At 41.1% G+C, this 15714-nt stretch overlaps 1 protein-coding gene across 7 annotated transcripts in view; it reads right to left on the bottom strand.

The window, feature by feature from the left end:
• Positions 1-15714, bottom strand: part of ARHGAP26 (Rho GTPase activating protein 26) — a 424049-nt gene that overhangs the window by 266229 nt on the left and 142106 nt on the right. For all 7 annotated transcript variants that reach the window (XM_042986221.1, XM_042986218.1, XM_042986228.1 and 4 more), the window contains one exon: positions 15120-15214. In XM_042986221.1, coding sequence (XP_042842155.1) covers positions 15120-15214 — 95 coding nt within the window. The remainder of the gene's footprint in view (positions 1-15119; positions 15215-15714) is intronic.

Genomic DNA, 15714 nt, shown 5'->3' with positions numbered 1-15714 from the left:
ATTTCTACCTCTACTTATATATCCAAGATAAAGGAGTGCATATATGTCTACCAAAAGACACACTCAAGAACTCAGTTTTATTCATAATGGTCAAGTTTTACAACAAGAAAAAATTCAAATATCCATCTAGGAAAGTCAATTGTTTATGTTTAAACAAGCGAACACCACACAACAATAAAAAAGAACAACCACTAGGTACACTCAACAAAATGAATGAACCTTATACACATAACAATGAAACAATCCAAACACAAAAGACTACTAACGGTATGATTCCATTGATATGATGTTCGAACACTAGTGAAAGTCATCTATGGTGACAGAATTCAGAACAGTGATTTCATCTTGGGGGAAAGGTAGGAGCACACTGGAAAGAAACCTTCCGAGGTGACTGCTATGTTCTGTAACTTGATCTGGGTGGTTACATAGATAAGGATGTTGGGTGGGGAGTTATAAAGATATAGAATTAAGATCTGTGCATCTTACTGTGATTACAACTCAATTTAAAAAAAAAAGGTTTTAAATACCAAAGAAAGAGTATTTGTCATTACTAACTTAGGCTCGCTTCCCCTGACTGTGGTGCTTCATACCGATATAAGCACCTAGCGGACAACTAACTGAACTACTCTATGCTAGTCTTTACAATGTAGATTTAAAAAGTATCTACTTCATCCGGTTGTTGTGAAGGCGAAGTGAAATATTCATAAAGCATTTCAAAGTGTCAGACACACGGTAAACGCTCCAAAAATTAGTTGTTATAACTGGGCTAAATGGAGGTGGGGGGTGGAGCGAAAAAGATGTCAAGTGTGCACAAGGGTCAAAATTACAGAGGGAGAAGGGCAGGTGTATGTATAATAGTTTAAAAAAGGAAAAGAAACCAGCCACAGGTGCTTCTGCTACACAGGACCCCACCCCTAAAAAACTCACACACAGCACTGAAAATCACACCTCTACCACAAAGCCAGCCAGGCCAGGGGCTGCAGTGACACACAGGCTCTGACATCATGGCCATTTCCTTTTTCCTCCAGAGTAAAAGCATCAAAGTGGCCTGCTTCCCCCTTTTGGGATTAATGTCATATAATTGATAAGGACAAAGAAGGGGTCTTTAGCAAATTCTAGAAAATGTGCCAAGGAGCTCCCTCTGCTCCCTAGTTGGGAGAAGTAACAAAGGACCTGCAATCCTTTCTACAGCGCAATCCTAAAATACTACTTAAGATATGGCACCTCATTTTCACTCTGAATAAATCCTTGGTTAGTGCTCTATCTTTATCAGCTTGAGAACTGTGAGCAAGTATCTGCAATTTTTTCTAAGCTGGCACTCCACCTGTCACACGACTGGGGAGGAGATGCAGAAAATGGTTACTCATCTGTCACAGGGCAAACTGTGCCCCAGCACCATATCCCCTTCAATTCTGGCCTCCAGAAAGAGCCCATGGAGAACAGGACACCCTTTACTGCCACATCCAGGAGGTGGGACCACTCATGTTAGCTCACAGCCTCCTCACCAGCAGAGAGCAAGCAGAAACTCAACCAGCCCTGATTCCAGGGCCACTCAACAGCTTTCCTGCTCTAATCTGATTCCTGAATCTGAGTCAACAATAGTGATCTCAGGGGCTTGGCAATTCCCCTACTTCCTACTGGACAAGGAAATGCTGTTACTAACTCCACCCCACTGAAACAAACACACGCAGAATCTAATAGTACTGTTCTTTCTAAATCAACCTCCAAAGATCTAGGGGTTACCCATTCCTAAGACTCTAAGTATTCTGTTGGCAAGAACTCATCCCCCAGCTTGCATCCACACAATAAGACTCATGTATAAGTCAAGTTCAGAGTGAAAGAAGGGCTGTGGCACCCACAGAAACACACATTCCCTCAGCCTGTGTTTGAAGCCTCTATGCTTAGACAGGACGACAGGGACTGGTGAACGCTTGGAAAAATAGGCTGCCATCCACAGGTGAAAACACACTGCTTCTCACATGCCACTGGGAAAACAGGCCCCAACCGTTCCTGAACCATTACACGGGTTTAAGGTTCAGTACATCTTCATTGACACAAAGATACGACCAAAGTCATGCCAAATAACCTTAGAGAATGATATTTCTTTCTTGTCCATAAAATTACACACTCAAATGTCTATAGCCAACAGGCAAGTAGGCAAAAGGGAGTGAAATTGAATAAAAAAGTATTTACTGCCCCAGGGAAAACAGGCTCAGTCTCACTTTCCTCGTAACATGCAGCCCTTTTTTTTTTCTTTTGCACATTTACTTTTTTGATAGAATCAAAGGAACAAAGGAAATATTTCCCTTCTGTGGGAAAGATAACAGTGCAATGCAAAGTGGCAGCTGTCACCTGTCATCACAGTGAAACAGCGGGGCATGGTGGAGACTGCAGCAAAGTAAAGAGCACAAGCGTCACCTAAAGGAGGCATCCCCCCGGGCACCTAAATATTTCGGTCAATTAAGCCTCTGACTTTGGCTTAGGTCATGATCTCACAGTTCATGGGTTCAAGCCTTGCATGGGGCTCTGTGCTGACAGCTCAGAGCTGGACCCTGCTTCACATTCTTTGTCTCCCTTGCTCTCTGCCCCTCCCCCACTCATACTTTGTCTCTCTCTCAAAATAAACAAACATGAAAAAGATTTAAAAAAAATAAATGAGGCATCCACCATTCAGCTCTATCAACAGCTGGCACATGGGAAGGGGGATCAATATTAACAGATTTTTCCAGCTTCAAAATGTTGCCTCAAACAGTACTCAAACCAAACCAAACATGTCTGTGGACCACCAATCTGCAACTTCTAGTGTCTATATCTGACTTCCTCTGCCTCTGTCCCTGAGCTTCACCCCAGGTTATCATGGCATAATATAAAGTCATCTCATGCACTAGAACCAACAACAATGTGTTTCTGTATTCTTGATTCATCTCACAAATTCAACAGAGCATCTCCAGATCTTCAAAAAAAAAAAAAAAAAAAAAAAAAAAAGAACAAACAGGGGCACCTGGGTATCTCAGTTAAGTATTGATCTCAGCTCAGGTCATGAAATAAGGGTGCTGTAAGTTTGAGCCCCGTATCAGGCTACACACTGTCAGTGCAGAGCCTGTTTGGGATTCTCTCTCTCCTTCTCTTTCTGTCCCTCCCCAGCTCGTGCGCTTTGCACATGCTATCCCTCTCTAAAAATAAATAAACTTAAAAAAAAAAAAAAAAAGGAGAAACATGGGCTACTTCCTCTTCTTCCCAATACTCAGTACCCTGTGTCATCCCTGGAGGGCAACATTCATCTATTTAGCGATAAAAAGTTACGAATCTGCACAACTGTAAATTCACTAATGACCCACTGAAAGCTCTTGTGCACTACAGATCCTTCTGTGTGAAAAGAATACACCACCACAACCTGAGCAGGTTATAGGAAGAAACAGAAAAAGTTAGAAAGAAACCAGAAGTTGCAAACTGGGGGCCCATTAACTGTGGCTGATACGTACCGAGTATTTACCAAGGGCCAAGTCCTGTACTAAAGACTTCACTTGCGTTATCATTTGTCCTTCATAATAACAACTATATGAAGTAGGTATTATCATTATACCTCTTTAAAAAATTGAGACTCAAAATATTGTAAAATGTCACACCACCAGTAAGTGACAAAGCCTCAACCTGCTGACTCTCAAGGCAAACCCATGTATAACCACAGTACTATATTGCCTCCATGTGTATGCAGTGTATGTGCCCTGGGATCCATGGTAACCAGCTCCTTAAGCGCAGGAAAGGAAAGAGGGGTAACACACACACACACACACACACACACACACACACACACACACACCCGACCAAGTTTTCGGAAGCAGGCTTCTCATCAATTTAGAAACGATCAGATCCTTTCAATAATGAATGAATTATAACCTAGTACAGCCTATAGCACTGGCCTCTTCAGAGGAAAGATCCTAAAATAATTAGCGTCATAGCAGTAATAATATTTACTCTCAAGAGTAAATACTGCCAATCATATCAGATAATTTCCTACTTTTTTATTTTTTTTATGTTTTTATTATTTATTTTTGAGACAGAGAACCAGCGGGGGAGGGGCAGAGAGACAGAGAGGGAGTCACAGAATCCGAAGCAGGCTCTAGGCTCCAAGCTATCAGCACAAACCTGGATGCAGGGCTCGAACTCATGGACTGCGACATCATGACCTGAGCCAAAGTCAAATGCTCAACTGACTGAGCCACCCAGGTGCTCCCTACTTTTTTATTTTAAGGGAGAGTGGTTGTAACATCAGGAAGCCCACAGAAAGAAATCTTTGGCACATTAAACTCCATGGTCCCAAAGAAACAGATACTGATTACCTATTACGGGCCAGCCATGATGCTAGGTAACATAGGCATAAGCAAATGTTAACACCCAGCAGAAGAAAGCATTATTAATTGTCACAATGAATAAGACTCAGGGAGAACGAAAATACTTGTTACCACTATTGATAACAAATTGAAAAAACATTCTAATTCAAAAAATTTATTACTTCGTTTACCAATTTTTCAGTTTTACTATTCTTGTTCATAGTGAATAGAAATGTAAGTAAGTGGAATTTACTGATTGAGTTCTTTCCTCTCCTTAGATTTATTTAACAGCAACATTCTGGTTTAGATTTTTAAAAAACCAAACTCACTTTATATTTAGAAGTTGGCTAATGAACTGGCATTCACCATTAGTAAAACATCAAATTTCAGTACACCCAAGACTAGAAATAAGGTTGCCCCAGTCTCCTTTCATAAAATCCATGAACCACCACAACCCGTTCTTACTTAAGCCAGAATCAAACAGTAAACACTCTCTTCGTGTACAAAAAGGAAGATGAGTAAGATCACTCGATGGCAAGTTCAAACTGCCTCAGTTTTAAAGACTCCAAGAACTTCTCAACTAGTTTACTTTACAGAATGGCCAAGAAGCAATCCAGAAAGCACAATATTTCCCTCCAGTCTACCTCCACCCAAGTCATGGAAGTTAGAGGAGAACACCCTCTGAGGAAGGAAAAGCCATTTCCTCTCTGAAATGTCAGTGGTACTGAGACCAGCACTCTAATCCAACCACCAGGAAGGCAAAAATCAAATATTATTTCAAACAAGGGATGAGGAGGGGAGGGGAGGGGAGGGGAAATCTGAAACCAGGAAAAAGAGGTTCATCTGTTGGAAAAGATAAAGGCACACTGCACCAAGAAGGGAAAGCGGATCTGCCTGGGGCTCAGCAAACACCGGACAGACAGCCCAAATCACCAACCTGTTTTCTTCATCATCCTCAAATAAGCCGTCCCTGAAGCAAAGGGCCTGACATTTTTCATTTAGAAAGCAAGGTAAAATGTAATGTTTTAACAGAGGTTGGACTGAGCATGCCTGCTTTTGCAGGGAAGTGGGTATGAAATGATCCATCACAAAAGGGTGGGAGGAAGGATTTCCAAAGAATGAGTCATTTAGAAAACCTCTCCTTTAAGGAGTAAGTCACATCATTTCTTCTATAGCGCTCGCATGTGCGTGCGTGCGCATGCGCGCGCGCGCGAGCACACACACACACACACACACACACACACACACACACACACACACACACCGCTGACTCCTAATTGTCGATGTATATAGGACAGCTAATTTTCAAATGGACCTTCTTAATAGTTACTAATAAATATACAAAACTGCCATCTAGAGGCTTAACACTGTAGCAAGTCTGTTACATAATATGATCCTTTTAGGAAAACACGCACCATCTTATTCATGCAACCTCACCAAGACATGCAAACGAGTTCAGGCACACATGACACATACGAAATTAAAAGCAAAAGTACTATTTAACCTTAGGATAGGTTCCCTTTTGAGGTAAGAAACTGTAGGGAAAGGCATAAAAACGGTTTATCTTTTATAGGAAATATATAGAAGTAACAGGTTAACACATACATAATTTGAAAAAGTAATCTTCCCCCACCAGCCCCTTTGCACATATACATTGAACGCATCTGCATTCACTCTTACTTTATAGAGGACTTGAAAAATCATGACACTGTAAGAAAAGAAACAACATCAAAATGGAAAAAACAAGCTCCAATAAACATCCTCCAAAGTAAAGGTTCAACCTAAGAACAATGAATTCCCAGGTTTGGGGGGAGAGAAAAAAAATCCAAAAGCACAACTTTCTCTGACACAGGACAGCATCAGGAAGGAGTATCACTGCCTTCCATCTTCACAAGAAGCCTTCAAGGGAAGTATGACTCACCCCATCTTAAGATGTAGCCCAAGACCTCGTGCAGTCACAGAGCTAGTTAAGGGGGAGGCCCTAAATTGAAAGTGAAGGCTCCATGCATCTTTTACCTGCATCGTGCACCCTGCCATAAAAACATCCTTGAAATAAGGGTGGTAACTGATTAGAGGGCGTGGGTAGATTTTTCAGACCTTCCATAAATCTTCTAAGCCTCCACTATTCTTACTTTAACCAACCTTTTATTTTCATGGAATTTGTTTCATCCTACCTATATTAAAAGCACATTATGTAAGTACGTGCTCACGTTTTAATTTAAATAGCAACTAACGTGATTAAGCTCCTGTAGTCTCACACACAATAGTTCACCAAAGTCCCAAAGAACAAAATGATCTAGCTCAAAAATTGCATTTTCCTTAAGAAACAAAATAAACAACCACAAGCACATAGTACTGTATTAGAGCTGTATGAAATGATGCAGTAAGGAAATTACAGACACTCAAATTGAGACTTGAAAAGAGGTATAGAGAACTTACCTAATTAAACCATCCAAGCATTACCATGAAAAGCTCATACACTGTTCAAATACCCAGTACATACAGTGGGAAGACGGCAGAGTTGATAATGGGTATGGCATGCCAGGTTGGTACCGGACAGAGAAAAGAGGTCTTTCTTCACCTTATTTGTGAAAGCTTGCAAAAGGAGGGCTTCAGGTTTGGTTTGGAAGAAAAATCAGGTGATGGCTTTTAAAAAGGAAAGTCCATTAGATTCAGAGTGCCTCAGTAAACTTTCTAACTTCACAGTCAGTAAATTCTCCAGCATATAGTAGTGCTTAATAAATGAGGGAGGGAGGGAAGGAGGGAAGGAGATAAGGAATGGATTCAGAATATTCTAGTCATGCCATCAATCTCTGTAAGAACAGAGGGATTAAGTCCCTGTGTTTGTTACATTTTTCTACAGCTTTCTGGTCCTCCAAGTTTGTTGGAACACTCGACACCCCAGTTTATACCTGTACTTGCGTGAGTAAGTGTGTATGTGTGTGTGTTTGTGTGTGCCCATTCTACAATCAAAGGTAAGCTCTGTGAAGGCAAGGACTAAGCTCGTCTTGGCCCCCATGTCAATAGCGGGAATGGGGCCCTTAGTACCCTACATAATGTTTTCAAACATATTAACTCCTGTTGGAGTCAGCTAGTCCTGGAAAAAATAAAGCATTCTAATTGTTTCCTTTCCCCAAGTATAAACAACGCCCCTCAAGAGACTACACTGATTGAGTACATCACAATGAAGACTTTTGTTTCTATTATTTTCCATATGGTTTAGTGGCTCCTCCTGGAAAACATATGGGAGAAAATATCCATGTGTCACATCTGCGAGAAATTTCTTAAAAATAAACAAATCCAGGGATGCTGGGAGAAGACTGCCACCATGATCCTTTAGTTTGAACAAATATTTTCTCTACTTTTGCTTATTAACTGCAATAGGATGCTGCATGGTGGAGTCAATTATTCAAAGTGACTAAAGTGAGGCGTCGATTGGCAAGTATTAGTAACAGCTACTTTTAGATGGAATCCCGTTTCTACCCAGGGACTTTACACTGAACTCCCTCAAAAAGAGCTGACACAATTTAAGGGGGAAAAGTGATAAATCTAGTCTTTGTTCGATCAAGCAATACAAAATATAAACCTTCAAGTACTCGGTGCTATGGCAAGGTAAACCAAACAGGGCTTCTTTATTGTGATATAAGAAAGAATGATTTTTGTAAAGCTCACAAAAGCTTAGGCTACCTTCAAGAATAGCCAAAACAAGGAAGATAATTTATGTCAATATGCTGTTTGTGAAGTGAGGCTCCTTGCCAGTCAGATTATTCAACAAGTACGTGTTGGGCCATCCATCTAAAAGGCTGTCAGGGATATTGCTGCTGCTGCTGCTGCTGCTTGAGGGAGGTCCTCCCTATTCAATACTGTGTTCATTTGCTCGGACTGCTGTAACAAAGTACCACAAATTGGGTTACACCCCAACAAGAAATCCAGCCTCTCATACGTTTAGAGGCTGTCAAGTTCAAGAGCAAGTAGTTAGCGGGGTTCCTTCCGAGGTATGTGAAGGAGAATCCTCTCCATGCCTCTCTACTAGCTTCCGGTGTTTCCTGGCCAACCTTTGCCATTCCTTGCCTTGAAGACACATGGCCCCTATCTCTGCCTTCATGTTTGCATGGTTTTCTCCCTGTGTGCCTATCTGTCTCACTGTCCAAATTACTCCTTTTTATAAGGACATCAGTCATAGGGGATTAGGGCCCACCCTAATGACCTCACTTTAATTTGATTACCCCTGTAAAGACCCTATTTCCAAATAATTTTAATTTTTAGATACCGGGAATTAGAACTTCCACATGTGAATTGGGAAGTACACGATTCAACTCACAGTAACTATCTTCTAAGAAAGTAAGAAAATACTCCTCTTTGTACCATGTTGTGGCAATAGCCTACAACTACTCCAAGGGCTACACACTCATTTAAAGTCCTATTACAGTCTTAATGAGTCCTGAAATTCAACTTTAAAACACCACCAGAAGGGAAAAATCAAAGCAGTATCACATTGATTTAACAGACATAATATCTTGATCTAAGCAGATTTCACTTCATAACTGAAGAAAGACTCAAGAATTTCTACTAACAGTAACTTCTCAGTGTTGGTAACAATAAAACCCTTACAAAGGAAAGCCAAAGACATGAGAAACTAGTATCAGCCTGTGAAATATTTACTCAGAATAGTCAAGGGTCCTCAACAAACTCTTGGGTCTGAAAACTAGTTCTGAAAAACAGCATCAGAGGCAGGCACTAGAGAATAAGGGATAGATAAGATGTAATTATGTAGAATTATGTAACTATATGAAGTCAATATAGAAGGTTCTAAGATACTGAGAAGAGACTATAGGCCTAGTTGAAATACCAAAGGAAAAACAATTAGATAAAAGAATTAAAAGCAGATTTCTGAAATGTATTCGGTTTATAGACAATCTCTAACATACAGTTCAAGAACTATAGTTCTAAATCCTATAGCTCTGAATTAACAGTTAATTTGATTTCAAGCTTATTCATGAGTCAGAGTCACAATACAGCTTCCTTTAAGACAAATGTCAGAGACTAACCCCTTTTCATCAGAATTTGAGGACGAGCAAACTGACAGCATTGTATTATGATCCAATGAAATTAATCGATAAATGGCATTGTCACTATGATTTCTTACTCATGTTAGTCTCCTGCAATAAAGAGAAACGAATGTCATCTTAAAAGGGAGAAGAGGTATACCAAAAAAAACATAGCACTCATGGAACACCTGTGTGCATGTGTCCAGCCTGTGCTATCTGCATTGCCTATTTAAAGTATTAGCCATGTGAGGATTTTCTGAAGGTCACAAGGTAGTAAGTATAAGAACAGAAGCTAATTTGCAAGTTGAGTTCATCCATTTGTTTATGATGCCACGTGCAAGTGATTACAGTGAGAAAGCACTTCTCAGATTACACAGCCAGGAAGCTGAACACACAGCAGGGTCTCTGAAACCCAAGTACTGACAGCACTGGGCTTATCACTGGAAAGCATTTCTAAAATACCCTCAGTTTTGAGGCAAGGTGCCCTGCAGTGAGCTCCAATACACATCAGTTCAAATCCCTCCTGAGCCTTGGTGAAGACTCACACCTCTAAACCGCAGATTTCCCATCAGTAACAGGGATTAATGGAGCACAGTCCTCCTTGGACTATCGTGAGGATTACAGGAGACATGTATGAATGGCGTTCAACTTCCAGAAAATGTTCTCTTACTGCTAGTTCCCTCACCCCTCCTCCATCTTGAACTTAAAAAGTGAGTTTTACTGTGGTTGTTGTGGTTGCTTTTTTCCTGGTCATCTAGCTATATTCTCCTCTCTAGGGGTAAGAATAAAGCTCCTCGGTAAAGGAGCTTGAGTTTTCTGGTTTTCTGTTTTGTTTCACTATTGTTCCTTGTTACAGTATTTCTAATAAGGAACCATTTTTATACACTGTGAAAAAACTGTACTGTGATATGCATGGTGTTTAATGTACTAATTATAAGTAAAAATAAAGGACAAATGAAGAGCTTGTTCCAAAAGTGGATTTCAGAGTCCCTCTCCCATAGAGTCAGACTATGTAGATCTGGGGCAAAGGCCTAGAAGGTGTAGTGTTTTTTTGTTTGTTTGTTTGGTTGGTTGGTTTTTTTAAATTTACATGCCAGTTAGTTAGCATATAGTGCAATAATGATTTCAGGAGTAGAATCCAGTGATTCATCCCCTATGTAACACCCAGTGCTCATCCCAACAAGTGTCCTCCTTAATGCCCCTTGCCCATTTAGCCCATGCCCCCACCAACAACCCATGCAGTAACCCTCTGTTCTCCGTATTTAAGAGTCTCTTATGTTTTGTCCCCCTCCTTGTTTTTATATTATTTTTGCTTCCCTTCCCTTATGTTCATCTGTTCTGTATCTTAAATTCCACAAGTGAAGTCATTCTCTAATTTTGCTTGTGTATATATACATATGGTACATATATACAAATGGTATATATATACACACCACATCTTCTTTATCCATTCATCTGTCGATGGACATTTGGGCTCTTTCCATACGTTGGATGTTATCAATAGCACTGCTATAAACATTGGGGTGCATGTGCCCTTCGAAATAGCACACCTGTATCCTTTAGATAAATACCAAGTAATGCAATTGCTGAGTCATAGGACAGTTCTATTTTTAATTTTTTGAGGAACCTCCATACTGTTTTCCAGAGTGGCTGCACCAGTTTGCATTCCCACCAGCAGTGCAAAAGAGATCCTCTTTCTCTGCATCCTCGCCAGCATCTGAGGTTTCCTGAGTTGTTAATTTTAGCCATTCTGACAGGTGTGAGGTGGTATCTCAGTGTGGTTTTGATTTGTATTTCCCTGATGATGAATGATGTTGAGCATTTTTTCAAGTGTCTTTTAGCCACCTGGATGTCTTCTTTGGAAAAGCAACTATTTATGTTTTTTGCCCATTTCTTTACTGGATTATTTGTTTTTTGGGTGTTGAGTTTGATAAGTTCTTTATGGATTTTGGATACTAACCCTTTACCTGATTTGTCATTTGCAATTATCTTCTCCCATTCTGTCAGTTGCCTTTTAGTTTTGCTGATTGTTTCCTTTGCCATACAGAAGCTTTCTATCTTGATGAGGTCTCAAAAGTTCATTTTTGCTTTGGTTTCCCTTGCCCCTGGAGACGGGGTGAGTAAGAAGTTACTGTGGCCGAGGTCAAAGAGGTTGTTGCCTGTTTTCTCCTCGAGGATTTTGATGGCTTCCTGTCTTATGATGAGGTCCTTCATCCATTTTGAGTTTATTTTTGTGTATGGTGTAAGAAAGTGGTCCAGGTTCATTCTTCTCCATGTCGCTGTCCAGTTTTCCCAGCACCACTTGCTGAAGAGACTGTCTTTGTTCCACTGGATATTCTTTCCTGCTTTGTCAAAGATTAGTTGGCCATATGTTTGTGGAGTCCATTTCTGGCTTCTCCATTCTGTTCCATTTATCTGAGTGTCTGTTTTTGTGCCAGTACCATACTGTTTTGATGATTACAAAAAGCTATAGTTCTAACAAGCACACCCAAGGATGCTGGGCACAGGTGGTTCTCACCACACAGTAAGACATGCTGACATAACTCAAAGATGCTGACCTCCTAGAAGATCACTTCCTCAAGGCTATAGCCTCTGTTATAAAATAACATGAACTATCAGCACTAAGCCTAAAAGATAGAAGTATTTGACCCTAAAAACCCAACACATCGTACATTCTAGGTCAAAAACTACTACTTCAGCATTTATGTGTATCTTAGTAGAGTAAAACCTTAATTGCCAGTACACAAACGTTTATAAATACAACCATCTCCTCTTTTCCTTCCACATTTCCTAAGTGCTAAACTTGCATTTTACCCCTCTATCTCTCTAGCCATTCAGGTACAGGTGAAAATCTGTGGAAGACACAGATTGGAAAGACAGCAGAATCACCTCTTGGCTAAAGTGCACTGGGGAAAAACTAAGGTGTAAGAATCTTCCAGAAGACAGAACAATGGGCAGAGTTGCCAGGAATGCAGGTAAGAAATCCATGCAAATGCTTTTCCTTCTCTCCTTAGTCCCTTTCTGGATGGGTTAAGGAAAATGCAGAATGACACTGGAGTCACAACAGGATAGGTAAGGAAAACGCTGCAAAACTATAACCTAATCTTTGGGATCAAAGATGGTGACCTATATAGAACACATACAAGGTGTTTCATACATGTTCTGTGTTATTTTAGGTGACTGTCAGGTGGCCACACCTAGGTAGTGGCTGTTACTGGAGTTGCCAAGGGAAAGGCAAAGCAGGGAAGGGGGCAACAGCTTGCTGACGAGTAGGAATAACTTCAGGGGGGTCTAAGCTAGAGGAATATCCTTCCTTGCCTGGTACCTGGAACTCAGATGATTAAAGCAGAGAAATATTGCCTCCTGGGGATTAAGGGAAGAGGCATGGCTGTGGGCTGGTTCATTTTCATGTCAATGGCATGCTCCAGGCTGCGCCCTTTGCTATCTCTAAGAGTTGGCTAGCTCTGGAAGGGAAAGTCTATCCCCAGTCAGGAAGGTTTTTAAGATGTCCCGACACCATAATATACAGAAAGTGTTAAATTTAAACAATACAACAGAACTATCCACTCACCTCCTGCTTACTAAAAGGAGATTTAGCAGCCTCTTTCTGAACTACAAACGAAACCCTTCCATGTCATCCTAAGGGAACCAGAGACAGCAGCTTAAGATAAATCCACTTCCCAAACCCACTCAGTATCTTCAATGTGACACATTTGCTCTCAGCTTTTAACTGGGACATGCAAAGCTTTTAAGGGGATAATAAAGGGGAAAGATGGTAGGAAGCATTTGAAAGGTGGAAATGAGACGGAGGCACCACGCTGAGTTTTAATTGCCTAAAGAGCAACTCGCCAAAACTTCTGTGAAGACTTCTGAGGCAGAAAACAGGAAAGCATGAAGCTTCGGAAATCATCTCTGAGCTGATTTTCACTCTAAGGGACAGCCACTGTGGGAGGTACACCCGTTTCCAAATAACCATGCAAAGAGATGCAGTCTCTACAAACAACAGTTGGCAAGGCAAACAACTAACTCTGCTTCTAAACACACACATCTTCTCCACCTCTGTCACAGACGCCAACAATAGGAATTCCCTTAGATTCCACGCTAAGAATAGAGAGCACACACGTGCTTAAAGCATCCTGAGTTAGGATTTGTTTAAAACCAAGAATCACCAGTTTTGGTGTGAGGTAGACATTTTGCAATTCCCCTTTGCTACCCTAGTTCAACCTACATCCCCATGCAACCCTCCCCACCCACATCCCCAAACACAGGGATACTGGGGTATCCAGTACTGGGGATACTCTCTTTTCTTCATAACATGAAGCATGAACATAACATGAAACAAACATAATTTGTTTACTTCTCAGCATTTAGAGTCTAACCTTACAAAATAATCAAGTCTGGTGAACACGTGGGACAAACTAATTAACAAATAACAATTTGCTGAGCATTTATTATTTGCCAGCCTGCCAAGTATTTTCCGAGCATTATCTCCACGAATCCTTACAATTCTAGGAACTAGGTACTATTACCATCTTCATTTTCCAGGTAAGGAAATCACGGCCCTGAGAGATTAAGTAGTTAGCTGAAAGTCACATGGCTATGAAGCAGCCAAGTCCAAATTTAGACCCCAGTTGCCTAACGTGAGAGCCCAAGCCCATGTGTAATGACTAAGTGCTGAAGAGATGAGGTGAGTTTCCATGATCTTGTGATTAAAGCTAAAAGGACATGTTCCCTCCATGGGAGCTCTAACAACCTCCAAGCAGTCACAGCACAGGGAGACATCATGCCACAAGAAGGCATTCCCAACTGCCAACACCCCACAAGGTACTCAGTCTCTGCATCTTATAGGATCAGGAAAGAGTGGCCAGAGATAAACGTTCCAGAAAGGGCAGAAGTACTGGCCTGACAAGATGGTGTATGTGTTTGGGGGGGGGGGGGGGGGGGGGCGCGTGGATGGGTGGGTGGGTTTAAATAAAGGGGAGAAAGTAAATGGCATTAGAGGAGACTCATGCTGAGATTCAAGGATCTTCAATTCTGGCACTGCTGATCTTGAACAGATAGCACAAAAAAGCTTAGCACGTGGCTTTCACTCAAAGAATTAACCTGTTGCCAAGTAAAGTGTTTCAAAGAATTGGAATGTTGTCAAACTAGCTTAACACCATGAAATGGTACAACTTAATGAGACTCCATATATATTGAGGAATACAATGCACAGCTCCCTCTGCAAAAAGTGATTTCACAAGGGGTTTGCTATCTTTCCCAGGCACATACACACAGTGGTTGGTGAAATGCGACAGCTGAAAGCTGTTTTTTTTTTTTTTTTAGCTGAGTACAACTTGTTCCACCCTTCACCTCACCCAATTCCTTATGAACCATTTTTTAAATTAAAAAAAGCAAATATGTTTTAAAGTAAAATCTTAAATAGCTCATATAGTCATGCTAAACAGTTTTCTTTAAACACCTACTCAACCTCTTAAGAAATAACACCCATTCCTTCTCAGGAAACCCCTAATGTTAAAGCAAACCAAACGAGAGGCTCAGCACTGTACCTACAAGCAGGAGAAGCTCTACTGATCCTTGCAGACCAGCAAGTGGCCTGAGGTCTGCTCCAAATTGCAGCAGGGTGGAGAAGGAGGGGGAGGGTGGGACTGGAGGACAGAAAAGCTCTGACTGAATGGAAAAAGTAAAAAATCCAAATTCAGTAGTTTTTGTTCCTGAGCAATATGTGACAGCTACTCACCTGTCTACTGCTTCCACGTCAAAGCAAAACCTCTTCTCGATAGAGTCTGTTTTCCGCCGTGTGCAGGATTTCAGGATGACAGATTCATCTTCTCCCTGTTGGGAGCACACAGACTATCACGATGAGGCCTGGACATAGGCTATGCTCTGTGCCTCTGCAGTGTACCACAAATACATCACACCAACGAGAGCAATCACTCCATCTTCTCAAGCCTGAGTGTTCACGACCATAGGAAGGTGGAATATTGATCCAAAACTCTCCCTCAGTTAACAGCCTCATGCATCTAAAACCTGTAAACCATGTTATACTTAACATGAAATATCTCTAGTTTTAGTTCACTTCTAGCACATCATGATGGTACAGCATCAACCCCTGCTGGATAAACTCTTGCTGATAATATTTGAGGCTGAGTTAATTTACAGGTTTGAAAAGGGTTACACAAGATGGCTTGCAGGCCTCCTCCTGACTCTGAGTTTCTATGGTCTTGAGTCAGTCATCATTTTTTCAGGAAAGCCTTCCTGGACCAGGTCAAATATCCCCAAGACATGTTCACATACACCATGTTCTTGGTCTCCCTCACAGCACTGATCATAGC

The sequence above is a fragment of the Panthera tigris genome, chromosome A1, assembly GCF_018350195.1.
Source record: "Panthera tigris isolate Pti1 chromosome A1, P.tigris_Pti1_mat1.1, whole genome shotgun sequence".
In the NCBI taxonomy this organism is placed as follows: Eukaryota; Metazoa; Chordata; class Mammalia; order Carnivora; family Felidae; genus Panthera; species Panthera tigris.
This window is presented reverse-complemented; position numbering and strand designations above follow the sequence as displayed.